Source organism: Melopsittacus undulatus, chromosome 10 (genome assembly GCF_012275295.1).
Source record: "Melopsittacus undulatus isolate bMelUnd1 chromosome 10, bMelUnd1.mat.Z, whole genome shotgun sequence".
In the NCBI taxonomy this organism is placed as follows: Eukaryota; Metazoa; Chordata; class Aves; order Psittaciformes; family Psittaculidae; genus Melopsittacus; species Melopsittacus undulatus.
In genome coordinates, this window is record NC_047536.1 from 23,877,065 (window position 1) to 23,904,799 (window position 27,735).

The 27,735-nt window shown below is 41.8% G+C and overlaps 1 protein-coding gene across 3 annotated transcripts in view; it reads right to left on the minus strand.

Annotated features, from left to right (window-relative positions):
• LOC101872730 (cadherin-4) overlaps nt 1–27,735 on the minus strand; it is a 457,816-nt gene that overhangs the window by 87,649 nt on the left and 342,432 nt on the right. For all 3 annotated transcript variants that reach the window (XM_031047633.2, XM_031047634.2, XM_034066742.1), the window contains 2 exons: nt 12,157–12,312; nt 4,544–4,688 (listed from right to left, as the gene is read on the minus strand). In XM_031047633.2, the coding sequence (XP_030903493.1) occupies nt 4,544–4,688; nt 12,157–12,312 (301 nt within the window). The remainder of the gene's footprint in view (nt 1–4,543; nt 4,689–12,156; nt 12,313–27,735) is intronic.

Here is a 27,735-nt window from a genome sequence, read left to right on the forward strand (position 1 = left end):
AGTCTGACAAGAACAAATTGTTTTGGAGAGATGTGTTAATTTCTGACAATCTTTCTGTTAAAACAAAATAGATACAACTCAGAGCAAAGCACTCGAGTCGCTGCAGTGCATTTCACATTGACCTTTTCAGAACTGAATGCTTCAGTTAAGTGAGACATCCACATTCTACCATAAGGTACATTTTGTGGTGGTTATATCAAAACTAAGCTTCTGCAGTGAACAAAACAACTTATCTCCATCATGTTTTTGTTTTGTGATTAAATTCCCCCTTTTTCTTTTACATCTAAGCATTTTCATTCTATCTTATTGACCAAAACCTGTAGAAATGCTTCTGAAACAACATTCCCACAGACACCCCTGGGATGCTGCAAGCTCAGAGGTACAAGTGCAGGGCTGGGCTTACAGCAGCCAGTAATTGGTGTTGTAGACCCCAAGCCCCAGCTCTTTTCTGCTGTAAGGTGGTGGAGCTTGCACATTGCAGCTCAGAGATGTGGGCTTTGAAAAGGCAGCAAAATCCTCGCAGGGCAGGCAGCGCTGGGCAGTGAAGCCGTGCAACCCACCCCGCTTTATCAGTGCTTGAAAGGCAACTTCTGCAGCTCCAGGAGAACTTTGCTGATTAAGGCTGCCAGAGGGACCAGGGGGATTTCAGCTCGAGCTTGCAGCTGCATTTTTAAAACTCGGCTGTGTTCTTCATATAGAGGCAAAGTTCAAAGAGGCAGAACATTATTCAATATGAGTAAAACACGGTCTTTTAAGATACACTTTCAAACAGTGTCACATTAAATCAAAACAGCTCGTAGAGGGAGAGAGCAAAGGAAGAAAGATGGTCTTTTGGAAAAGAAAACCCTGCATCACTATTCCTGCTCTGCATTTTTGGAAGGGTCTGCATTTGCACATTTACATTGTCTAGCTGCATGACCTTAGGCTAGATAAGCTAGAAGTGCATTTAAATGTTTTCCACAGAGTGTCAGAAAAGGAGAAAGAAATGCAATTCAGTTTAAAAGCCAGCATACATTTGAAGATGTACAAGAGCCAGGCTTTGACACATGTGTTTGCACTACAAAGGACTTTGCTCCACGAAGAATGAGCTTCTGATTTCAAGAACACTAGGCCATGGTGTAAGACACTATTTCAATTAAGTTATTATAACCTTAACCAGCAACAACAACCTATTTTAATTAATAATACTTAATGATTTCTTTTCTATTCATGTCAAGGTTTGCTTCAAGGTGACTTACATGCTGCAAAGAGCACACTCTTTGGAAACCCAGGCAGCCTGAGTACTCTGCAATCTGGGAACCCCTTCACTTAAAATCCATCAAACTGTCTTTAATGAGTCTCTGCACCTTGCTGCCAATTCTTACAGCTCTTGGACAATCCCCTTGGAAGGATATTTGTATTTTAGGCTAAAGCAAACTTGCTTCTTCTGTGGGAGGCTAAATGCCCAGCAGTATCACACTGTGCCACAGGTTGGAGTACACATCCTTCCTGTGTCCCCATTTTCTTGGTTCACTTTACCTCCTTTTGTCTTACTCACTGTCGGTCACATCTTCCTTGACCACTCTGCATCCCCTGCCATGGCCAGGCACAATTTGCAGCTGTCCTTCAAGGGTCAGAGATGAAGCACAGTGCTCTCTGTCAGCTCACAGCATCCTGGCTGCTATGAGGGGACCACACTGCCTCTGGTGCTGCAGCATCCTCAGAGACACAGCACTGCCTGCACTCCAGCTGCTTGGCTTTGCCCTCTACCCCTGGGTGTTCTCTGACAGCACCACTGAGCCCTTCCTGTTCCCTTTGAATGGGATCTGCTCTGTCGGTCCTGCTAAAGCTTTACAGGGCTTTCCCTGCAGCTCAAGGTCACTGCGCCTTGCTCAGTCTGTGCTCAACAGCATATTTCTGATGGTCTTGCTCTGCAAAATTTCCATGGGTAGAGCTTCAGCTCCATATGTCCTGTTTTTCTTTTTTTTAATTTAAATTTGGGCAAAATTCCTACTGAATTCAACCAATCACTGGCTGCTCGCATTAGCAACCCTCAGAGTCAGCATTTATCTGGGATACTCTAACACGCTACTTGTCTCATCAGAGGTGTGCAAAATTATGAAGAACCTTGCAGATACTGTGGTAATCGAGTAACACTGCATTTTTAATCACAGCCATTATAAATGGACATATGGAAGATGTGAGAAATAACAATTGCACAGGATATCCAGGGAAGCATTTTTAGTCCTCAGGCATAGTTGAGTAGCAATGAACAGTGGAAAATGAATGCTGAACTCCTCTAACATATAATAAGATTTTTTTAGTTTGCTTGAAGCAAATCTGTACTTTATACATGGATATACACACATAGGCATATACATATTTATAGATGCATAGACATATATAACATACTGTTGAATCAATATTGAACACATTTTGCCGTTACCTCCAGGAATATGCAATGTCTTTTGTTTGTCGACCAGTGCCACAAATAATCATGAATTCTGGTTACATATATTTATTCTTGCAACGGCTGGTGTGGCACCTCCTTCGTTACTATAATCCTCTGAAGCATCCTGAACTATAAAAATGTTTCCAAATCTCTGCAAGATCTACACTTAGCTAAATACATTGTCTAGACTTGTCTCTATATGGAACAGGGATATGGAACTTTGAGGCAAAGGAGGAGCATGCAGACATCCACAGAAACTCTGTGACCTCTCCATCACTTTCTCAAAGACACAGCATCATGTTTATTGCCAAATACATGGAATGAGGGCCTCAGATACCTAAATTCCCATGAGGTTCTACAAAAGCTAAGAACAGCAATTCAATACTAATATAAACCTTTAAAAGAACAGCAATTAAGCAGGAAAGATGGAAAAAACCCCAAAACCCTACAAATACATCAAAGACAAACGTAATTGCTTTTGAATAAAACCAGATTGCTTTCTACCTGCTTGCCTTAAAGGCAGGCACTCCAGCCTGAGATACAAAACACCAAAAATCACTGATAGAAGCAAGAGGCAGAAGTATTTTGTAGGCAAAGGTATCCTATTTTGATTTAATAGCACAAAGGCATATCTGGATTTCAGACAAGAGGATGCAATTTACTGCTTCTTTCACACAAATGAGCAGAGCTAGATAGAACATTGGGAACACTTTGAATATTGATCTGTCCTAGAATAAGATATAAGAAATATGATTTGTTATGGAAATGTTGTATCAGCCTTCAAACCTTGATATGCCCCTAAGTGGCCTTCAAACGAAAGCCAGAAAATCCTCTAGGTAGACGTCAATAGAAGCATTAGCTCAGGGACTTCTCACATTCCCTCTGCTGAGCAGGACCAGGATCAGCACTTTGAAGCCAGTATATCACCACCCAAAGCACATCAGGAACGGAGCTGTACCTATTATTTCCTCAAAAATAACATCACGTTCTGTTCCCACTGCATGCCACCACAGCAGCCCATTCCTCACAATGCTGAAAGACAATCAATCACGCCTATGAATCACCTGATTAAAACCAGTGGCCCCCAGAGACTTTCCTATGACACCTCAGGCAGGGGAGAAGCCATGATAAATGTTTGCTGACACCAAATAAAGTCACATGGGGTTCAACCCCCTCAGCCAACAAACAACTGAGGATAAAATCTGCCTTGGAAAAATCTGCCTCTGATTTCAGGAGGCTTCCAATTGTACTGCTGACAGTTTTCACAGTATAATTTATGTTCCGAGAATGAATACGCTCAGATTAGTTATGCTCAGCAATAAGCTAAAACAACCCTGCTACCAGTATTGGGAACTGCAGGGTTACACTGCACTTAAACAATAGATCAACAATATAGTTGAAAAGAAAACATTAAAGACCCTTACAACTGTATTTTTCCAAGAATATAAACATGGTCATGTAAAAATCATCACTTGTATTCTGCGTATAGCTTACTCTCTCACTAATTTTTTACTGACAAATCGCTTTCCCCTATTTCTCCCTCCATAAGAAAGTCCATAGGGTGGAGGATGAATCAACCATTTCAGTGGGAACATTCCCACTTCAACAGGTTTGCATCTGGCCCCAAATAAGAAAGGATTATCTTCACACCTTCACAGAGACCTATTTGGAGTGGATACCAGATACTGAGTTTAGAAATGATGAGATTAAGTATCATAGAGGTAGATATTCAACATTTCAGGCACAAGGTCAGGGAACGGCCACTGCCAAGTTGGCTGTCAGTACTTTCTAGTTAAACTAACAACCCTGTACATGTGAGAATGGTTACACAGAGAATGGCAACAACATTATTCTACAAAACTGCTGTTTTTGCAAATTCCACATCTAGGAAGGGACCACCAGGATCCACGTTCACTCTAAACCCAGTCTGCACTTTCTCTGCATCTAGAGAAAGATACACTAGCTAGATTGTTCTCACTTCCATCAGCTTTCAACAGAGCTAGCAACAGCAAACCTCTCCTGCATTCCCTCTGTCTCAAGAGGAGGTGAAGCCACCACACCAGATTAATGTTGGAATGCCTGTGAAACTTTAAGACTTTTTTTCAACTGTACCTGGTTTAGAGCCTTCATCAACAGATCCATTATAGACTTGGTTTATAAACTCTGGTCTGTTGTCATTCATATCAATCACATAGATGTACAGGTCAATAGGATTCTCCACCTTGTTTCCATTCATATCCACCGCATGAGCCCGGAGCTGGGAATAAGCACAGTGAAAGCACAGGATCAGCAATCGGATTTGTTGCAGAATGAGAGACCATGTTTTGCAAGAATTGACTTCACCTCATAAATACTTCCTTAAAATTGAACTGAATGAGTATCTAATTCCATCAGAAAGCAATGACGTGGCTTCCATCTCAACTCCACACAGAGACAGTTTTTCCAAGGCTTAACACAATACTGAGATAGTATTTTAAAATAGCAACTGTTAGTGGAAACCCTTTCAACTGGTGCAGTGCTGTTACCTCCCCCGCTTCTAATAGACCACTACATTTTCATTTTTAAGATGTGGCGAACCTTGTCTGACAATCTGAAAAGCATCTTTTGCTTAGTTCCAAACACAGTGAGGAAATGATTTTGATTTGAGAAGTTTCTTATGGGAATCTGCAGCCTTTCATAACCACAATAACAGGGATGAGTAAGTGAAGAAACTTCACAATGACATTAGTATTGTTGATTGCTTAATCACAGTCTCTAGGAACAGCAACAGCTACAGACCCCATTGCTCTATGCATCAAGGAACACAGAAAAGTCCCTTTCCTTCAAATGATGTGAGCCCCTGTGGCACTAAAAATGAAATATTTTTCTCAGGCTTGACTAAAATATCCAGTGATGAAACATTAGAATAACCGGAGCCACAGTGTTAGGCCCCTCAGTTAAACTGGAACTGCAGCTTTATCTTATTAGCAATAACCATCAGTAATGATGCTCGAAAACAAGAGCATCTGTTTTCGGAACAAAAGGGACAGATACAGCATGTCAAAATGAGTAATTAATAAAACAAAGCAATCAACAATAGTCTGGAACAATCAGTAATCAGGTGAAAAAAATTGATAGCTCTCTCATTAAAGGGAACAGATGGCGACTGTAAATGGAGTGCACTGAATGGAGCTGAGGATGTCGGCTTCAGAGAACAACTCAGACAAGCGAGGAAAGGGCTGCATGGCCCCTGGCTATGGCTGGGCAGCCAAGAGGCATCGCCCGATGTGAGCACTGCAGATTTCATTTGTCATTGCTTGTCATTTCAGCACCTGTGAGTGTTGCTGAGCCTCCACACTGCCACCTCAATCGGGGACAGTAGGGTGACATCCTGCAAGGCTGGCGGGAGGAAAGGTGGAGACTTCAGAGGATGTTAGCTTGGTGCATGGGCTGGCTGGCTGAGCGGGGCTGAGGCACAGAGGACACACCAGATCCTGCCTCCAGAGGGATCAAAGCCCCTGGTCCCTCCCAGCAGCAACCTGGTCCATGGGGCTTCTGCCGGGAGTCAGAGCTCCTGTGCCAAGGAGGGCTTCAGTTTCTCTGATGCATGACAAATAAATGTGCTAATTGCATTAGCACTGGTTTCCGTCTTCTGCTCTCGCTGTGCCTGTGATTGATGTCACTCTCTCCTTCATCTACGGTGTTCAGAAGTCCAGAGCTTAACAAAAGAAACTGCACACTCTTAGGGTGGGCTGGATTAACATTTAATCAAGCAAAGAGAACAAACCTCCATGTGAAATGAGCCAGGAGAAAAACACTGCTTTTTAAAGGAAGTTAAGCACCACTTTTTCTTTAAAGACTGAAGAAGTCTGGCTTTGTTTTCCATACAGGATGCATAAAACTTGTATTTCACAACCTGTAATGTTCTTAAAACCTACATTTCTTGCCTGCATACAAACTGCTTCAGCTCTCACCTGTTGAGTTACCTCTCATCGCGTCAGATGGAGCAATTCTGTAACTTTACCAGTCACAGGTCAGACTGCCTTTGAAAAAAAAAAAAGGAATTGGGAGCTAAAATTAAAGTTATTATCTTCAAACTGAGGCAGCACGGAGCTCTCTCTTGCTGCATTTCCAGCAGCAGGAACGGTTCCAGTCAGAGATAAAGCAGAGAGCAAAGCTGGTATCTCCCCCCTCAGATCTGACTCTCCCCCTGCAAAATTTTAATTACATTTGAAAGCTTTTGTTTGAAAGCTCCAGGAGTAAGGGATTTTTCAGCAATGCACATCTATCTGCTTGTTGCACTCGCCAAGCATGTGTACCCACAAACACTTTCCTGCCTGCACTCAAGAAAAAAAAGATTCAATAAGCAAAATGAAGAATTTCATCAAACCTGCAGTGACATGCACAGGTGTCACCTCTGTTCCCAGCCCAACACATAGGCTGAGCTCTAGGGGAAGACAGTGCCTGGACACACAGGCACTGGTGTCCCGACTAAAGGCTTTTGGGCAACCAGGAGGATGGTGCCCACTCCCCTGGCCCAGCCAGCAGACTCTGCACCGCTACCTCCTGCACTGCCCTGGTATCTGGGTGTCCATAGCTGCACTTCTCTGCCCTCCAACGCAGGTGTTTATGCCATCCTTTCTGCACACCCCTCTTCCCTCTCCTGCTGCTCCTTTTTTGACTGATATCAATGAACATTGCTTCTTTTTATCTCTTGTGCTTGCTGGCATGAATTTTCTCTATTGGTATTTTAGCAACTCTCATGTGCCAATGCCTCCCTACCCTTCCACAACACGTTGCTCCTCTGTGGGCAGTGCCAACAGCACCAGAGGGAGAAAAGAGGCTTGAGCCAGATGGTTGAATCTCAACTCGGCTCAGTGGGAACTCTTCCTTGTTAGAGACAATTCCTCATTAGAGACCATTCCCAGCAGAGAGAGAAAGGAAGGAGGGACTCCAGTGGAGTAAACAGTCCACTAGGAAACTAGTTCTATCTCCAAGGCAGATCAGATGTTACATTTGGGATAATACATACAGGTGTCCCTGCTCATGGCAGGGTGGTTGGAACTAGATGATTTTTAAGATCCCTTCCAACCCAAGCCATTCTGTGATTCTATGATTTCCCTTCCTTAATTCATCTTCTCCCCTGTTCTCCTGCCGTACTCTAAAATAATGAGGCATCCTCAAACTGGACAACACACTTTGTTCTGGAGTCATTCTTCAGATGTTGAGACAGGGCTCATTTGTGCAAGGGACAGTTCAAGTTTGTGGTGCTCCATGGCCCAGGCCTTTGACCAAGAGGGTGTTTGGGTGGTAATGATGGATGGAATGAAAAGCAGATGCATATGAAGGCACAAAAAGTGATGAATCCACTCCGTCAGACACACACATCATTTAGAGTTGGAAAAACCACAAGTGTAAGGGGTGGTGAGCACAACCTGGGCCATGGGACACATGCCAGACACAGGTTGTGCACAAGTATTTAAATGGAAGCTGGTGCCCAGCTGAAGACATAGTTAGGAAGCATTTATAAAGTTGGTTTGAAATATTTGCATTGTCCCCAAGAGGGAGAACATGACAGGAGTAGAGAAGGAATATATAAAATAAAATTAAATACCTTGCAGAGGATTCTGAAAAATACAAGTAGCTGGTTAATCTCTAGGTGGTGCATTGCTGAGCTTACACCAGCCAAGGAGCTGCCTGACATGATTCAACAAATATTGTTTAAAAGTATGACAATCATTGCTATCATATTCAGCAGCAGCTACCACAGGACTCTGAGGTTTCTATACTGAAGTTTCCAGTATAAACATAGCTGTTGGCATAGAAATGATTCAGTATCATGATTATTGATTACACTGGAGGCTGGTGGTATCTGAAGGTAGTTAGTCAAAGTCAACACAGTGAATTGTGTTAAATATGAGTATTACTTCAGCACTAATACTACTAATACAAATATACACTATCAATCAGTGACAGAGCCTCTAAGCAATAAGCATACAATGTCATGCCTAATTTGTGTGCTCTTAATTGTGATTAAAAGTTCAAATTAGAGTATTGTGACACAAATGGCTGGCGTTACTCACTAGAACTGGGTTCAAAATTCTGGAATTAACTCATGTATCTCTTAATTTCTAGTAAACTTTTTTGTATTCTTGCCCTTCAAACAGACTATTACACTCCTTCTCCAGCCATTTCATCAGTCTGATGCTGCAGGTATACACGTGTCTGGGACTGGATTAGTACTTGCTTCAAACTTTCCCCATAACAGACATTACATGAGTATCCTAAGCAACAACTACTTACTGACATGTTTATGTTGATGTCTTTTGAAAATGGAGCTTGAAGAAAGTCTTGGAAAACTAACCTGCCAATTTACTATGCCTTTCACTTGCCAGGACTAACTGCAGCTTAATATGAAGCTGGTGTCTAGATCAGAAAAGACATCCAGAGTCACTAATTCTGTCAGCAGCACAAATGGGATTTTGGGAACACAGCTAAGCAAGGCCAAGAGAACTCATGCATATTAAATATTACTACCTGCTGAAAATTATTTGGCATGCAATAAACATTAAGGGCTGGCTACAATGGGAAATGCAACAACACATGCCTGCTGCAGTGAGATGGCAGCAGGGTGGGGGGGAGCAAGCGCAAGCTTGTGCTGGGAGCATGCCCCAAGACTGAGACCCCAGCCACTAAAGATGCTGGAGCAGCTCCCACAGCATCCCTCAGTGAAACACATGCAGTTCTGCACCACAACATGGTCTTGGGTAAGTGGCTGCAAAGCCCTTCTCATTTCTCTTTGCTCATACTTGCAGCTGACTCTGCATCTGGGATGTCTGCAAGGTCCCTGGAGAGTTTGTACTCTGTCTATAGTGCAGCCAAGAAAACAGATGAGGCCAAAATACAGCTGAACTTGTGATTGCTCCCACTGCCAATTGTGCTGGGAGGTTAATGCAGGAATGCCAGCACACATTGCACCTGGGCAGGCACTGCAAGTCCCAGAGGCATGTACATCTCTGCATATATCATACTTGGAATGATCCTCCCTAAAAGTTCAAGAATGATATTGAAAACAGGGGAAGTTCTGCTACAGAACTCCCGATCCAATTAGAATAAATCTGATTCACCTTAGGGAAAAAGGTAAATTTCACCAGACAAATGGCTTGCTAAAGGCATGGAGAGTTAAAGCACTAGCATTTTAAGAATGGTGGTCCTGAAGCAATACAGATAATTATGCATAAGAAAATATGTGTTGAAGATATGGGAGTTAATGAAACAGAACTCTTTGTATGTAGCCTCACAAATGCTTGCAAATTCTTCTTTTTTATAATTAGTTTTTAGATTACCTGGGAATGAAAACAGCAAGGACAACACAGTGACAGAGATGCTGGGAAGACTTCATTTTGTTTAGGACTGCATAAAACTTGAAGCTCTATAGATGCATCCATCTTCAGCCAAAACAGCAGGCCCATATCAGTCAAGAAGCTCATGTCTTACTGGGTAAAAGGACCATGGACGATGCCTTGCAGCTCCACTGATATCCTCTACCCCAGCTGAAGAGTCAGGCTACTAATCCAAGGTAAAGAAATCTCCCACAGTGGATGTCAAACCAATTTATGAATGGCCAAGCTCTACAGTTCAGATCCAAGCCTACATCTCAGTCACTTGTCTTCCATTACTCTGTATAATTCTGGTTCCCAGTTTGTCTTTCCTTTCAGTTAGATACTCAGCTATGAAGTGGCATCATTTCCTTACCTTTCCAAAGTTTGCAATAACCAACACTTTGGACACTATCTTCTTTCTGGAAGCTGGCCTAATTTTTCCAGTCTCTAGGATCTTTCATTGCTAGTGTAAGTTTCTGCACTACTGAGTCATTGTTTTGTGCATAGTGTATTTATAAATGCTTTATAAAGGGTTTTCAAATAGACAATTGCTGGTTCAATAAATCATCAGTCCGTTGCTACTGAGGCTGAAGGATCTAAAAGTTGTTTATAGCCATGGCTTAATATGTTCTCCATCACCTTCTACTGTTCTGCTAATAAAATGCTCTATCACTCACTAGTCCTTTCCATAAGGTCTCATAACATACTTATCAGTTACTCTATAAGCTACATTTTCCTGTAACCTTCAGAGAGTGAATATGCTTATTTACATATGGATGTCACTGCTTCAAGGTTTCTGTAAAGAAAAGAAAAGACTGGAAGTCCTGTGGTGCATATGAACCACACTTATCCAGCCACCCTTGCCAAGGCAAGAATTAAGCTTACTGAATTCGCTGTAACCACAAGGTTAAGTTTGTTATTAAGGAACGCACAATTTGTTATTACAGAGGACAGTATCTTTTTCATCTTATGTTTCTGACTGAGAGTGTCTCATAGTAGAAATCACAGTGGCTCCATCAGAAGTGTTAACTTGAGTATTGTATTACTGACTACACTGTTATAATAACCTGGCACTGCTGAAATAATATCAACAGTGCTGAGATGACACGCGCTCTATCTCAAACATTCCTTTTTCAAAACAAACTCTCTTTATATTTTCCTAGGCACAACAAGCAAAATAATTGTTCTTGCTCACAGAAGATAAAATAATTTTCCTTCCTATCTTTTTTTACCCAGGGGAAATCTCTTTTTCCACCCAACTAAAGAGGTAATCTATTTTCTGTATCCTTCCACCCCAGTCCAGGAGCTGTGTCAACATGGTTAACTGGATACCTGATAAAGCTGTCAGAATGTGCATCTCTGACGGCGCAGTTAGGAATATGGTGTCACTGGAAGTGACCCGTGCCTCTTCACTGACATTAGAGCATCCCTGGGAATGGCTATTATGATGCCCATAGATGTGGCTAATGCTGATACAAAGCAATCCATGAAATAACCTTTCACAACCACTCCAGGAGAGAACTAAAGCGTAGATGCAGGAAGTGTTTGAGATTTTGCAGGGCTAGCATGCAAAGTACAACATATTTTTTTAGCAATCTGCAGGACTGTACCTGCTGTGCAATTATGCTGTGCAATATAGGGGCTAGGATTTATATCAAAACATAACGGCCAATTACACTCTAAATATTCTGCAGGTAGAGCATTTTATGAACTAGCATGAGGTGCCACTTTTGAGTGTAATTAATCTTAATTAATTTTCTCATATTTAATATTAGCCTATCTGCATATTTAAAAACCTATCTGACACACCCCCATCATACTGCCTGAACATCTCCAAGTGATTTAAAATGAAAAATGGCTATTCCAATTATTGCCTATTTAACTGCAGTGAATGATTCTTAAATTAGTATTTTCCAAAGGCACACTAACACAGAGATTGGCTTCTCATAGTTTTGGGGGGTTTGGCCTGCACATAAACTTGCATGGATATAAAAAGCAGTGTGAAGTTGTACCACTTTAAAGAAATGACTCTGTGTCTGAAAAGGACATCAGTTTAATACCAATTTGCACTATTTTGGCTGATTTAGCAGGTTAAATTAACAGAAAGCAGAAACAAAGCCAGCATCTCCATACACACAATTGCTCCAGCAGAGTGAGACAGAGACTCACACTGTCAGTTAAGCCCAAGCACCCCTGTGCAGGCAGCTCCTCAGATCTGCTGACACAGGAAGCCCGTCCAAACTGCAATCTGGGCTCTGATGTTGAACAAAAACCCCAGTCTTCTCAAGGCTGTGTGTCCCTCCTTGAACCCAGCAATGCTGCTACAGTTTCACTGTGAGCTTGAGAACCCAGTTTTGTGCTTACATGGTAGGAAGCTCTTTCTTCTCTGTCCATCGGGCGAGTCACATACATCCTGCCAGACACAGGGTCAATGCTGAAGACTTCCATCGGCGGCTGGTCGGCTCCAACTCCAGTGATGCTGTATCTGATATGGATCTCTTTGTCCTTGTCGGAACGAATCTGGATGAAATAACAAAGACAGCAATCGATAACTTTGGGACAAAAGCCATATGGATGTTTAAACAACTTTAATGATCTGAGCCTGAAAGCTGCATAAATGTAATGCTGCTGTAAATTTTGACAAGTGAGCTGTGTGGCAAAGAATTGGTGAAAAGCCAGGAAAAGTATATTCCACATATTTTCAACTATTTTTCTCTTCTTTTATTCATGACAATTTTCTAGGAACTGCTGAAATTCTGACTCTTTGTCTCAGGATGGGGAAGAACCTATATGCACAAAAAAATGTTGTATAGATGTTTTTGAAACCCTAGGCTCCTTAAAGTGTCCAAACTGTTCAGCCATACCCGGAGTCTCCCAGGCATTAATCACTTCTGAAAATGCTGTCTGCAAGATCCCACATCTTCCTTCTCAGTTCCTGTGACTGCACACAAATACTCCCATGAAATTTGGAGAACTGGGGTTGTTTGCTTCCTCTTTGTCCAAATCTGCTGGCTTGACAAGGCCAGGAATGTCAGTGGGATGATACCACTTTCTGTGGCTATTTGCTGAGGAAAAGTGTGCTTTGAAACCCCTTTCCTCCCATACTTTGAGAACACCATACAAACAGAATGCAGCATGATGAGTTACATGAACCTTGGATACAAAGCTCAGAAAATAAAACAGGGAGGTTAATACATTGTCCTAGCAACCCCAACTATCTCTTTAAACCCAAATTTAATTTTCTGATCAAATGCTGAAAGAAGTTCTTGCAACAGCATGACTATTCCTGAAAGTGCAAGGTACAAATAAATTACCACCCCCCACACCATCACAAACTGTCTTGGCAGTGTAAAAGCGACGTGCATAATTTTTTCCCCAACAGGTCTACGAATACAACAAAGTAGCAGGAAGATAATAGAAACCTTGCGTGTTAGCATCTCTGCTACAGCAGCTTGGAGGAGTCCGAGTGGCCTCAGTGGGATGCAGGAGGCTCCTGCAATCCCCAAACAGCCCCAATTTGGGGAGTGAAGGTCATTTCCCAGGAGAAGAGGAGGCTTTGCTTTGTCGGGCAAAGGAATTGGGATGGGACTGTGCGCTGCTCTCGCACTCCTCCTGTATGTGACCTACAGCTATTTCTTCCTCTCCTGACGCGGGAGGCTGACAAGATACTGAATGTGTTGGTGCAGAATAATATCAGATCCCCTGGCTTTGTGAATCTCCTTTGATGCCTTTGTCCTGATCATTACCAAGTTTGTCCACTGTGTTCTTTGTACTGCCTCCACCAAATAGTCTGTTCCTGTTAACAGCTAATAATGTCAGTTATTACTAGACACTGCCAGGATTGATTCGTGCTGCACCTACACTTCTGGAGCTGAAGGTCAGGGAATAGAGACAGTTTCATCTGTCTTTTCTCTACAGGATTCACTGCTTGTTAGGCTGTTAGTACCAAGAAAAACAGATTTGACTTACACTGGTATAATCACTTAAAAGAGGTACTGGGGACAGTGTGAAAGTGCCCTCATGATGCACACAATGGTTTATACACGTTTTTGTGGGGCTCAGGGGTATTTGCAATAGGGATCCAAGTAGACATGAATGAATCCAATTTCCATTAGCAAATCTGTGGGTGACTAAGAGTATATTAAAATCAAGCTTTGCTTGTACAACTGTGTTTTAATGATGGCAACTGACTCACCAGCTCAATAACTGAAGTCCACAGTCCCCATTTCAGAAAGTCAGCTTTCACCCTGCCAGGCAGAAAGGGCTGAAAGTTGAATTCAGTGAAAAATGCATAGCTCAAGTCAGGGAGTTCAAGTTCTAACCCACCCTGAACGCACTTGTAGCTAGGCCTAAGGTAAGTGAAAATGTAGGAAGCCACTGCTGGACCTCCAGGTTTGAGCCAGTGTGGGGCTCCCACCTTAGCGTAACATGGGACACACAGTTGTGGGTCCGTCTCTATCGCTGTGTGTCTGCACAGCTCCTAAGGACATATAACATGTCAGGATAAAACCAGCCTTTCACCCTTAACAAATCTTTCCTTAACAAAGATGGAAGAAAAAGAGCAGAAAACCAAACCCAAGGTTTCTGCACTTTTCCTGCCTTATTGCTCATGGAAGCACAGGAGCCAGGAGGATCTCACCAGCCCCAAACACCAGCCTGGCTTAACTGTGGCTGTAATAAGCACAAGCACCAAACAGCACACCAGTCTCTTTTCAAGGAACTAAAATGGAAGCAGTTTTAACCTGAATCACAGAAGGGGAGAGCCTCTTACTTCTTCATGGACATTTTTCTGCTCTATTTCCTGTTGCATATAGTACCCAGATCCTGTTGTGATAGAAGCATTAGAAATGCATAGAGAGAGACGGGAACAGGGAAAAGGAGGCTGGATTTAAATATTCAGTGCTAAAGGCACTATATTTTATTTTCAGGAAATGCAAATAAACAGAAGCTCTCTAAGAAAGCTATGTACAGTTTAATAAAGTGTATGCTACAGGATGTCCTTGCAGCACTTTTATTAGCATTAGTAGGGTCTAAGCTGTCTGTATGTAAATCATTACAGATCTAGGAAATGAATTATAAGACCCACACAACTTTCCCAGTCATACTAAGAAAAATCCATGAGCTAATTATACTGCATTGAGCAAAACAAAGACAGGCAGAAATATGTTGCAAATATTCAGCAATGGCTCATTATTTGTTGTTAATTGTCATCATACTACAATGGTTTGCCTGTTGCCTGTACTTAATTCCACTTCCAGTAAGAATACAACGATGTGAAGTGTTCAGAAAAAAACATATAAGGAGTAGCACTTGTCACTGAAAGTTGCAAAGACCACTGACAATGAAGCACAGAACGTAATAGAACATATTACTACCAGTGAGATATTCATCGCACAAAAGCACATGCTTTTGATATTAGAACATGCAATTTTAGCACTCTTAATGAGATTTTTTTTTAAAAAAAGATGTGTTTTTGTTTTTTTTCCACCCAGTAATCCTGCAACATTTTGACCAAAAGTTTCATTTGCATAATTCCCAGGGTGCAATTTAGTAAATCTTGTTGAGAAGTTAAGAACATTATCTGAATACAATGTAAGGTTTACTTCTTTTGTTGAAACCATTCCTGGAGCAGTTTACCATAATAATAGTAATATTAAGAATAAACCCCCCTCCCAATTCCCCAGGAGCTCACTAGATCAGGAGAAAAGAATTACTAGTTGGAGAATTTTCTGGTTCAGCAGAGTTGCTTTTTCTTCCTTTATGTCCGGGAAGTGAGAAGATGGTATTGTACCTGTATTATATGGGCAAAATAGACATGTTTTTTAAAATTCATTTATCTTTCCTTTTAGAAAGCAGACATGAGGTGTGCAGGGTTCTGGGTTTCAGAACAGATGGCAGAAGAACAGTTTTCCTTAGCTGCATTCGTACATTTTTTTACTTGAAGAACCCTTGGACCCTTGAGCCAAGCATGGTACAACACTGTTTATGGTGTGCAAGATAAATGATGGTGGCTGATGACTGTTGTAAGAGGAATTTGCTTGTAAAGCAGCTTTTATTCTCTTAAAAACACCTCTGAGACAGAGCTTTGAGTGGATTTTACACTGACGAGGGAAAGTGTCCCAGAACAAAAGGCAATTTATGGTGGAAGGTGTGACCCCCTGATCCTATCTCCCAAACACAGGCGAAAATTTCCAGGCAGGAGGGATGCTATGCGCTCTCACATACACTGACAACATACAAATGGACCATCTGGGAACTGCAGAACTGGCCACCAAAGCCACAGAGGGAACCTGCAGCAGAGCTGGGCACTGAACTTGAATTGCCAGATCTCCCCTTGGCTGTGGCAAGCAGGGACACAGCAGCCTTGCAGCCCAACAGTGAAGAGGGGGACTGTAGAGAAGCCTGAGCTCAAAGCATCGGTAGACCATCCACAACAGAGCACAAAGGCTGCAGTCAACATTCACAGCTCAGAACCAGAACACCAGGAGTCTGACTCAAGCTCTCAGTTCTTCAGAGTAATCTCAGGAACAGGAGAAATAGGTGTGTTTTCACAGATGGGTATTTTCCACTGCAGGTTCCGATATAATAACTAAAATGTGTGAAAATGAACACTGCAATTCTTGAAATAATACAGGGCTAAGCCCTTCAGAGCTGGCTTTCTCCTTTAAGCAACGCCACATTTAGATGGACTTGAAAATCAGCCTGTGCTTCTGACACAAGACTGCATCCCACTTTTAGAGGTAAAACCTTACGATTCTTGCATCTCCACAGGATTTACTGGGTAGCTAAGCTGTTCACGCAAGTTTTACTGGTAAGCAAAGCTTCAATTGATGAGTTCCTCTGAGGAACCAGATTTTATCATTCTGTTTTGCTCCTGTTGATCCATACCTTTCAGGTGCTCATAGCACTTCCATTTCCCACTGCTGGGCTTTGAATTTACAAGCCCTCTTATCCTAGCAGATAAGAACCACCAAAGATCTCTAACTCTCCTGTGCCAGGAGCAGAGGCAATGCAGACTATGGAAAGCCATACAGTCAGCAGATTGGAGGCTGCCAGCAAGTCCATAAATTACACAGGTAAAGTGGCTCAATGGAGATTGTTTAGATATCAGTGAAGGAAATGCCTGGAAGCCTAGGGAAACCAAGTGTGTAATGACAGGTTGAACAAACAAGGACATCTGAGCCTACAGAAGAGAAGATGGCACTGTAACAACAGTATTTCTTTACCTAACAAACTATACGGAGAGGATTTCACATGGTCCGGGTTCTGCCCATCACCATGTGATGGTGTATGTAAGTGCCTAGGAATGTATCTAGAGAATGCCTTGTAAGCCATTTACACACTGTTGCATTTCTTGCCCACAGAACAAACTAGAAAATAAATTTCCTTTGAAGTTCTCCAGATTGCTGTATAACATATGGAGTTAAGAATGCCCTTCAAAAAACAATTAGTTTTCCAGATCTCCCATAGAATACTATGCAAAATTTGAACTAACATGACCTGGGGAGACTTTCTTTTGTTTTATAAAATCCATTATAATTATTAATGAACACATAAAATAATGTAAATGATAAGCAGTAAGTAACTTTTATTATTAAGCTCTTAGCTATTTTGCCCATTAAGAAAACTAAATTAAAATAATTGAAGACTATAATCTGTCATGCATTCAAAACGCTCCATAGAAATTCAGACAGGCAAACATATTCAAAATCTTTAAAAGAGCACACTTAAGAGTCAGTCTAAGCATTGCAGGATTGGCTCATTAATTTTAGTGGAAATACTTTAATTCAGCTACTCTTACTGCTTATTGAAATCCTTGCTAAGGACTTCCTCATTTATTTTTAGCTGATTCTGCAATATGTTTAAGATGCATTTGTATAAAATTTCCTCTTGTTTCACAATTGTTTCAGAAGTCAGTAAAGAGACACATCTCTAGCCCTGTATTTCCAAACAAATTACTGCATGCTGCTTAAAGAATCACATATGGTTTCAATAAATAAATGCAAAAGTCAAATGGACAGAGAAAAACTAAGACACATTTGTAGACCCAACCAGGTTGGGGTGGTATTTATTAATTTCTGTCCCATTTTATCAAACTTGCCAATGATCCCAAGCTACTTCCCAAGAAGAAAAAGAAAAAGAAAACAGAAGATCCTCTAAAACAAGTCGCTGTCTTCAGAGAAAACCATCTATTCTGCACCTTGCAGATAAGATGCTTTGACTTGGCAAGGCAGCTATAATTATGAGTATGTAGCTATTTCCACTAACTACAACACCGGCCTTAGTAGCAGCCTGCAAGTCTTTATCCTCTACTGGACAAAACAACTATCAATTGAGCCAAGTTTCCCATGGCAGTGGTATTTGCAAATAAGGTTAAGTTAGGAAAAGGTCTCTATTGGCAAAGGAAGAACAGATGGAATGCACGTTTGTAATTGTGGCTTTCTTTCTTTCCTCAAAAGGGACTAGTTTCATCTCATACATAACTTTCTGATAACTTTGTATCTGGTCTAAAATAGACAGATAAACAGAAGACAAGGAAGCCTTTCCAGATTAAAATCCATCCTCCTGTCTTAAATGCTTAAGTATACATTACATTTCCTGGAATGAGTGTTTTCTCTTTCCACATACTGTAGAAAAAAACCCAAGGATTATACTTAGACTAGATGTATAATTTTTACGTAGATGCGAGTCACTGCAATGAATGCCATTCTTCCTGCAGTTACAAACAGCATTTAGCTACTATCATTACTACTATGCAAGGGCTTAAATTTCTTCCTCTTCTTTAAAATCCAAATCCAAACTGCAAAAATGTTCCCTTTGTCCCAATAGCTGTATGTCTCTCGAGTTAAATCTTCCTCTGCTCCAGCTGTAATCTGTGCAAAGTGATTTGTAACGCATTTATTTTGATGATAAACTAGAGTAAATCTAGTATGTCAGAGGGATTTAAGCTGTCATTTAAGTTCTTGATGTAATTAACTGTACAGCCTGCATTAGAGAAAGAAATGAAACTGATGTCTGAACAAAAAAGAAATGAGCAAAATGTCTGAACCCCAAAGAGAAGAACCTTTCTCTCATGCTCAGCTCATGTTCTGCTGCCTGCAGAGGAGAAGTTTCCCCATCCAGCTCTCTTGCTCCCGAGGAGGAGTTTGCTTTCTCTGCACTGACCCTGTGAGAGCTTGGCTAAAGCATTTCACCAAATGTTCAGTTGCTGAAAGCTTCCAGTGTTTCACAGGTCCTTTGGCTTTCATGTGTCTCCCTCTCTCCAAGGGCTGTTCTCCAATGCAGCAGCTCCCTTCAGGCCAATTACATCCACATGGGTACATCTCTCTGGAGCTTTCCCCCTATGCCTGTCAGTAGCTTTGATAGTCCTCACTTCCTCTCTCCCTTCCAGGTTTTTCTCAATTGTCTACCAGCGGTTTTCTGCTCCACCTGGACAAAAACGTAACATCGAACAGATGGAGAACAGGAGCGTATAAATCCGGTTCAATACGGAGACCCTAATGCAGTGGGACAGAAGAACTTCTGCCTGCAATTCTGGCCAGTAACCATGTGTGACTCCATGAATAAGCACAGGATGAAAATGAACTCGACAGACTCACGGTCCAATTCAAAAGTACCATTATTCTGCTTGGAATAAAAGCAAAATAACAATTGCCTAAGGGAGCCATATTTCACACACGATCAGATGAAATGCTACAAGCACAGGATACCTGGTGCTCCGCAGTGAAAGCAGGCTCAGGATCTGCTGCAGTTTAGCTTTGCTTTCCTACCTGCTGAAACAGCAAAGGATTTTTGCTGTAGCACAAGTTGTCTGGAAACACCAAGACTGAGGTCTGTAGGATTCATAGGGCCAGTTTGGTTCCTTTGTAACTCTCCAGCCAGGCCAAAGTTTCCAACTTGGGACCAACAGTAGTTAAGAGCAGCCCTGCCAGGTCTCTGCATTTAGAGTGAAAACAAACTAAACTGCAATCTGTGGCATGCTCTTAATTTTTAAATCATTAAGTACTTTTCATTACTTACTATTATGAAGGTCAAGAAGCTAATGTGCCTGTATCAGGAACTGGCCAGTGCTCATGGACCTTCCACATTTAATGGTAATTGATACGGCAGGCTGATCTCTAAAGCAACATGCACCTTTCTTTAGGCCTTTTGCAGCTGGTTCAGTTTTTAAGTACTCCACTGTGGAAATGCTTCAGACTGCAGCAAGGTGAGTGAAAGGGAGAAGAGCAGCTCTGATGGAAAGAGATTATTATGGACCAACAGAATATTGCCACATGACTGCCAATGTCTTATCACTGTCGGCACACTGATAACAGAAGCAACAAAACTAATTTTTACTACTCTTCCTCTTATCTCTCTTACAGGAGAGCAGATTCTTCAGTGTAGTGACTGAAGGCATCCCACTGGAGTTGCATGTGCTGCTATCAGGTGAATTTTGGCCCTGAAGAACTGATACTGGTTCACCCTGTGCAAGATGCAAGGGGCTGATATTAACTAACGGATTTGAAGCAGATGCAAGAGCCTTCCTCTGCTATCAAGGATGCTTCACGACAAAGTCAAAGCAAATATCTCTGAGAGTTCAAACCACACTGTTCTTATTCCTGTGTTAGAGAAGTCATGACAGGTAAGAGAAGATCATAATCTATTTATGAAGGGCTACACGCTGTTATCCTTACATAGGGCACGATCTTGCAGCATCTTCTTAAAGCTGACCCTACTGCTGTCTGCTATGGTTATGCATAAACAAAGACAAAGAAAAATACATCATGGTAACAGGACTTTGCCCTCATTTCTTTTTGAGGTGTGTCTGCCCTAAAGCCTTACACCACATCTGCCACAAAGCCAGCCTCGCAAAGAGAATCCAGCACCTTTCTGGATAAAACTGAGAAGAAACCTGAATGCTCAGTGCAGAGGATAAACAAGGGTAGCAAATACTGACCTACACAGGAGTAACCTGATCACTGTAACTAATGATTGAAGCACTCAGTGAGTACAAATCAGTGTAGACTCACTGGCTTCAAGCAGAGGCACGCTGATTTAGTTCAGCTGAAAACCTGGTCCATGGCATTTAAAAATTAAGCTGCACAGCAGAAGTACAAGTGAATAACAATCTTTGTACAACACCACACAGCAATTTAACACAAGCAGTGTTCCTCTTGGTAGGACAGTGAGCTTAGACACAGGCAAAAAGTATTCAGTAGGGACAAACACACTTGTGTTTTTCCAGACTTAAGGGATATAATTGGTCTTAGTATGACTTTTGTAATGAGCTCTGGCTTTCCCAATCATGTACAGTCATGCACTGAATTCACATTTTGCAGAACACATATATTATGGTGCTGTGGCATGATTGCGAATGCTAGTCTCAGCATAAAATTAAGATTTTGGACCTGTTTGCAAATAGCTAACAATAGAAAAAATAATAAAACCCTCTAATGTGTATATTTTGGAAAACAAAATCTGCTGAGGCTCCTGTTTGAGATGCTACTTTGGGATGCTTGCAGAGCAGGATTTAAAAGCTCTGCAGTTCTCAAAGTCTCTCTAGTAAGTTTAATTACAGGAATAGCAAACCCATTCATTTGTTCTGTAGGGTAGATTACATGGCACAAAACATATAGAAGTTATTTCAATGGTCAGAAAAGGGAAACACCAAATGTGAGGAAGCAGAAAATGAATTTCCACCTATGCACTTATAGAAGCAATGTTAATGGGCATCAGTGTAGGTCTAGACTTGATGATCCTTATGTGTCCCTTTAAACCTAAGATATCCTATGATTCTATGATTTATTGTCCACTGAACAATGCCAGTGAGGTGACTTTGGTCCTAGGACTCATCCTCATATGTTATGCAGACAAAATACTGGATCATCTATAGCTTTTCTGTGGTGTCCAAACTCTGTCCCACAACTTCCAAGTGCTGAGCCTCCCGCATTCCTCTCCCAGACAGCTCTCCTCTGCTCCAGCATCCCGTCTCTTTTTCCTGTAGCTCAGTGGCATTGCTAAGGGTCCCCCTGAGCAGCTGCAGTTCCACTTTGCAGAGGTACCTTTCCCTCTGCCACGAGTGTTCTCAAACACCCAGCAATTCTGCTTTGAGCACTAGAGATGGGAGATCACCTTCTAGGAAACATCAAACCTGGCTGAATCTGCTCATTTGGAACAAATTCACAGGGCTGAATTTTTTTCTGGCATGTTTTCTCTTTCATTAGCTATACTTCTATGCAGGTTAGATCCAAGACCCTGCTTACTTTGACTTGAATCCACATTAAACTTATTCACATGAGTTATTGATGTGCTTCCTGTCCACATGCTTTTAACAAGAGGCAGACAGCTCTGCTTGAGCACATGGCACCATACTTTAAAAAAAGTATTTTCTGACAGTTTTTAGAGCATTTTTACATCTCACTTCTATTTACAGCACATTCAGTTTCTGAATTTAACCCCCCCAAAGCCAGTAGCAGTCCTCAAGAGTTATGAGCATGGACACAACCACAAGCCTCCAAAAACCCCAATAACAACAACTATGTGCATAGTGGCACTTCTGCTTGCAGAAGGAACAAAGCACAGATGCCTGAAAAAACAGCAAACGTGCAGCTTGGTGGACTTGGTGAGCAAGGCTGGAGGGGTCCAGTCTCATCATGGATGCTAATGCTCAACTGCCTTTTTAATTGCAGATACTCTGACAGACACACTGAATTTCTTGTTTAATTCTTTTGCAGTATTATTAATTGATAATTTAATTTCTGATCTGGTGAATTACATACAATTCCTTCACCATCAGTGAGATGACAAGTTGAGAGCAGAATAGTTTAGGTAAGCAGATTGTCAGTGCTTATGGCTGTAAGACATAATTATGTACAGCCAACTGTGTAACATGCTTGAAAAAATTATAAGCCTAGGCACAGAAATTAGAATTATTTCAAGATGAAGTTGTACAAATACAGCTGCAAAAATCTGCAAAATCCTATTCATTTATTCCAACTGTAGTGGGTAGTGCAGCGGGGTTCTAGCTCCTGCCGCCATGCTAAAGAAAGCTTAACTATAACACACAACTTATAAAAGGCTGTTTAATTCTAAACATGGCTCCAGAAAACTATTTCAGCTATTATTTATGTACCTATAAACTTCTGGGCATCAGCTGGTAGCTTGGCATGATGGCTCCTCAGTGTGTCAGGGCAAACATTAAACACTAAATTACCATATGTCAGCTTAGGGTAGTTAATAATTCCACCACATCTTGGACAACTTGAAGGCTTTTCTGAAACTGCTGTCAAATTGAATCTTTCCTCTGATCAATAAGGCAGCACAATGAAATACACTATGTGTGGTGTCTGAAAGAATAGATTAGCAAAGCACTGTAAATGCAACTGGCAGGGACTAACTCAATTTCTTAACCAGAGCTGCCCAATATCCATATCAATGCTTTTGCAAGGTGACCCATGAGAGGAAATGGCATGTGTCTGTCCATTACCTATTTCTCCATCACATGCACCTATAGTTTGCCATCAAATCCCCTCTACAACCCCTGAGCTTCATGTTACCTGCAGACCTAACAGGCAGCAGTTAATTATGGGAGCAATGTTTGTTTCACACTGCTGGCTCTATCAATTGCAGCTGGAGGAGTAAAATAGAGAAAGACTGCAAGCATAGAGAACCTGCCTGACCCTCTGCTTGTTTTCCACACTGTAATAGAGATATCTCTGACAATACTGAGAATAAGGACCACCAGCAATCTCTGAGAACAGCCAAATAAGGTAGGAAGTACAGAAATCTGCACACTGGGCTTTATTTAGAGAGGTATTACCAACCCCAAATCACACTTCTGCTGCCACTTTTACTCTCAGTCAAGTACAGCTACAACTACCACACACAATTACAGTAAGTAAAAGAGACTGGAAGGAAATGTTATTTCCTTTGTGCATTTTACAGCATCAATAACAAATTTCAAGATACTCAACACTTGCAAATTGGGGCCAGATCATCAGTGCAATTGTGTTCCTGCCAAAGCACCTAAAACCCAAGTCAAATTATTTCTAGGTTTGCTGCACATCTTACTATGAATATGCAGAAAATCTGGCCTTGGGTTCCCACAGTGCAGCCACAGGTTGTTTGTAGCCTATGTATGAGTCTTGGACAAGATTTTTACTTAACAGAAACTGAAAGCAAAGGTGTTGCATTGCAGATAGCTTTGCTGTGCAGCACCCACCCTGGCCCTCACCCCTGCGAGCAACCCTCCAGGAACAAAGCTGGGAAACCCTGTCACAGTTTGCTCTTTTGACACACAAATCAAAACTGAGCTCTTACAACATTTTGGTGTTTTCTCATGCTCTTTATCTGTTCACTGTATCCACTGTCATATCAGATTTTATAGTTCAACTGTAAGTCAGAAATACGCCCTCTAGATCTCACAGAGCCATCCCATCCACTACCCACATAATCTTAAAGCCTTGCTGAAGACTGGTGACAGCAGGAGCAGACCTGAAACATGGTGGTCCCCAACAACTATCAGGAGGGAGTCATTGAAAACGATTTCTTACAGAATGTTTTTTGGAGCATTTTGGGGTTTTTTTGTAATTCAGGGCACTCCATGCGATCCTCAGTTGCTGATGGGTTTAGTCATAGCGGTTGTTCTCAGGCTGCAGGGCCCTGAGAAAGTGCTGTGAAAGTCACTGGTGGCAGGAAATTGCCTTCATAATACTTTCAATTTTAAAAAAGTTGATAATAATGCAGGAAATAGGTCCTATGAGGGTGGGGGGGGGGGGGGGGGGGGGGGGGAGGGATGTGGTGGTTTGAAAATAATCCACCAGTGAAAGAATTATGAACTGCTGACTTTCAGCATTTAATTGAGATGGAATTACAGGTCATCTTCCTCTATCAATCTCACACAGACTCAAAAGGTGATGCTAAAAAGGAACAGATTATTATTATTTCACACAGTATCCTTTCCTAATCAGAGGAAATGAAAAGAAAACAGTCTGTCACATACCAAAACCATGTGACGCTTTATAAGCCATGCCTTGGTCTCCAAGCTAGTGTAAATCAGCATGGCTTCTTTAAGTTCAGTGGCTTTACACTGATTTCCGCTGCCTGACAAACTGACCCAGGATTTTTGTGGGGATTAGAGTGGGGTATGGCTTCATGTTTATTTCTAGAAGAGCTGAAAGTTGGCTCTTGTGCCTTTGAGAAGCTGGATGTATGCAGGGGAATGATGTTTCTTCAAACCCTAAATCTTCAGGGCATTTCTTTTTTTCTTCTTAATACGAAGCAGAAGGAAGATTTCCTGACCCTCTGAACTATCCCTGGGTTTGAATAAACTACATGGTATGCCTGTAAACAGAAGAAGAGAGCTCTTATGTGAAACTTCTTCAACTGCAGAAGATGACGGACAGCAAATGGGATGCAAGCCAAGGAACATGACAATTAACAGAGAGAAAGTTTCCAGGGTTTATTCCATCAGTCAGCACTTAAGGAGGCTTTGAAGGGGAAAAAGCATCCTTTTTATATTAATCCACTACTTCTGCACTTTTCCTCTATTCCATGGATTTAGTGCTTAGCTGCTAAATATCTATATGCAGAGCTTTATTAAGAGGAGTCAGTTTACTTTTTGAAAGATTCCACATCCAGTAGTTTACAGAGAGAAATAAAAAAAGCCAAATCATTTTGCTTGCTGCAATATCCAGAGTTTAAATGACAATTTATTCTTTCCCCGCATTTCATACTTAAAGATAGGGATGAGAGAAGAGCTAGCGTTTCTTGCAGTTATTTCTGGTCACCACCTTACTAAAGAGTCAGGTTGTGCTACTGACGATAAAGAAACTCAATGAAAGCAAAGGCAAAATCCCTCCTATTTCACCCCCTTCCTGTTCTGTCTTGGCAGACTTCACATCTGAAGAGGCACCTTACTGTTCCAAGAGAAAATATTTTTCTTTCTTCTTTAAAATGAAAAAGTTTTCTCAAGCAAGAAGTTGGGCAACAGCAGGAGACAATATCATGCCAGTATTAATTAGCAAATTCCATATGAATCATAGTTTGTGCTTAGCGGGGTATGCTTGAAAACCATGAGAACTTTCAAAATGCTGTGTTGAGCATAACAGTTGCAGCTCATTTTTATGTATTTTTTAATAAGACTAACAAACAAAGAGTAGCTTTGGAAGGGCATCTTATTCATTCCCTCCATGGCCCCATTCCCAGGCATTTGTGCTCTTGCCCATCTCTTTATTCCAAGGATGACTCCCTGCTGTAGCTCATCCCTTTTGGTTTGAGGCCACTACTGAGGGACAGCATTTCCCCTCTAATTAGGAGGTGGCATGTGTGGTTGTCCACACTGTGCCCTGAATCACCCTAGCAGGAGGTGCGCTGTGACATTCCACACTTGTCATCTCCACACCTCTTTGATCCCAAGTCTCCAGGACTCCAGAATTTGCCTTCCCTGCAGTGGAGCAGTGCTCCTGCTGCCAGGCTGCCTCTGTGCCAGGGCTCCCATTGCTCTGCAGGTCGGTGTTTTCATGCACCCAACTCCCTGTCTCAGCATAGGAGGCAGAGCCGAAGAGTGGCTACATATGGCAGCAACTGCAGTGATAAGCTCTGATCTTAATTTCAGGATTATTTAGGTTGTGATTGAGCTGGGGCACCTGCCTGTGCAAGGCTCATCAATTCTCTTTGATTTGGAAGACTCTGTGCATCTGTGTCAGACTGTGAACCTCAATTTCAATGCAGAGCTTCATTTGCTGTTTTTTCCTTTCTTTCACTCTTATATTGAGTTTAAAAGACACAGGAGTTGAGAAAAGAAACAGGTGCACTGGCATGGGGTAAGCAGTAATGGAAGATTGTGAGCATTCATTCAGGTAGCCCTTACTAAGAAACTCCAACATTTCAGCTCCAAACTTCAGGGCGATGGTAAATAAGCGAAGGATCAGACCAAAAGCATCTTTCACCACCTGATTTGAATTCCCTGAAAGGGTCAGAAGGTTGGTATGGTAAGGTTTCACTGGCTATACTTGAACAGGCAGCAGAAAGGCCACACAGATATCTGGGATGTGGCCAGACCAAGCTGGGAAGACGATGCTGGAGATTCAGCTTCAGAGGGGAGGATGTATGAACCACCCCAGGTACCCTTTCTGCCACTGAAGATGAACACCACTTTCCAGGGAAGGAGCTCTTTCAAGGTGGGTAGAGGCAAGGAAAGACACTCCAATTTTTAAAGGATTATGGTCTAAACACAATGAATGCTCCAGAGCAACAAGAAAACTCATACAATGAAACACTATGATTTTTTTCTTGGCCTGTGTTTTGCAGTCACAAGAAGTGTTACAAACCCAGTCTGCCTGTTGGCTGGGAGGAGAAAGAGAAAAGGGAAAACAAAGAAGATACCATCCCCTCCTCATTCTGCACCAGGATAACACTGCTGCTTGCAGAAAGCAGGCTGTGGAATGATTCAGTCACTAGAATCCACATTGCACAGTGTGGGTTTAATTTATCTCAAACCTGTCCACTGTGATTTAGCAAGAACAGAGATAACTGTGAGATTCACATATCTCCTTACACTCTCCCTTATACTGGCAAACAGGATTGACCGTGTACAGAAAAGCTGGGGGCTATTACAACCTAAGGGACAACTGCAATGTCCACTGGGATCTGGAACATTCAGAGCTATTTTAATCAAATTACTATCGATTAAGGACAAACTAGAGCCTACTGAAGTTAATGGACAGATTTCCATCGACTTCAAAGAGCTGTAGAACAGCCTGTAGCACAGAAAACAACCATCAAAATGAGAAAATGTATTTTAGGCTAACCCTAATTGCATGAGATGAAAGAACTGTTTTAGCTGAAGCTTTCTGAAACTATTCTGCCTGAGACAAACAACAAACATCTCAAATAGTAAAAATCCAGCAAAGCTACCAGCAAAACAGAGCCTGATAACAGCAAGTATGGCCAGCCACAGGT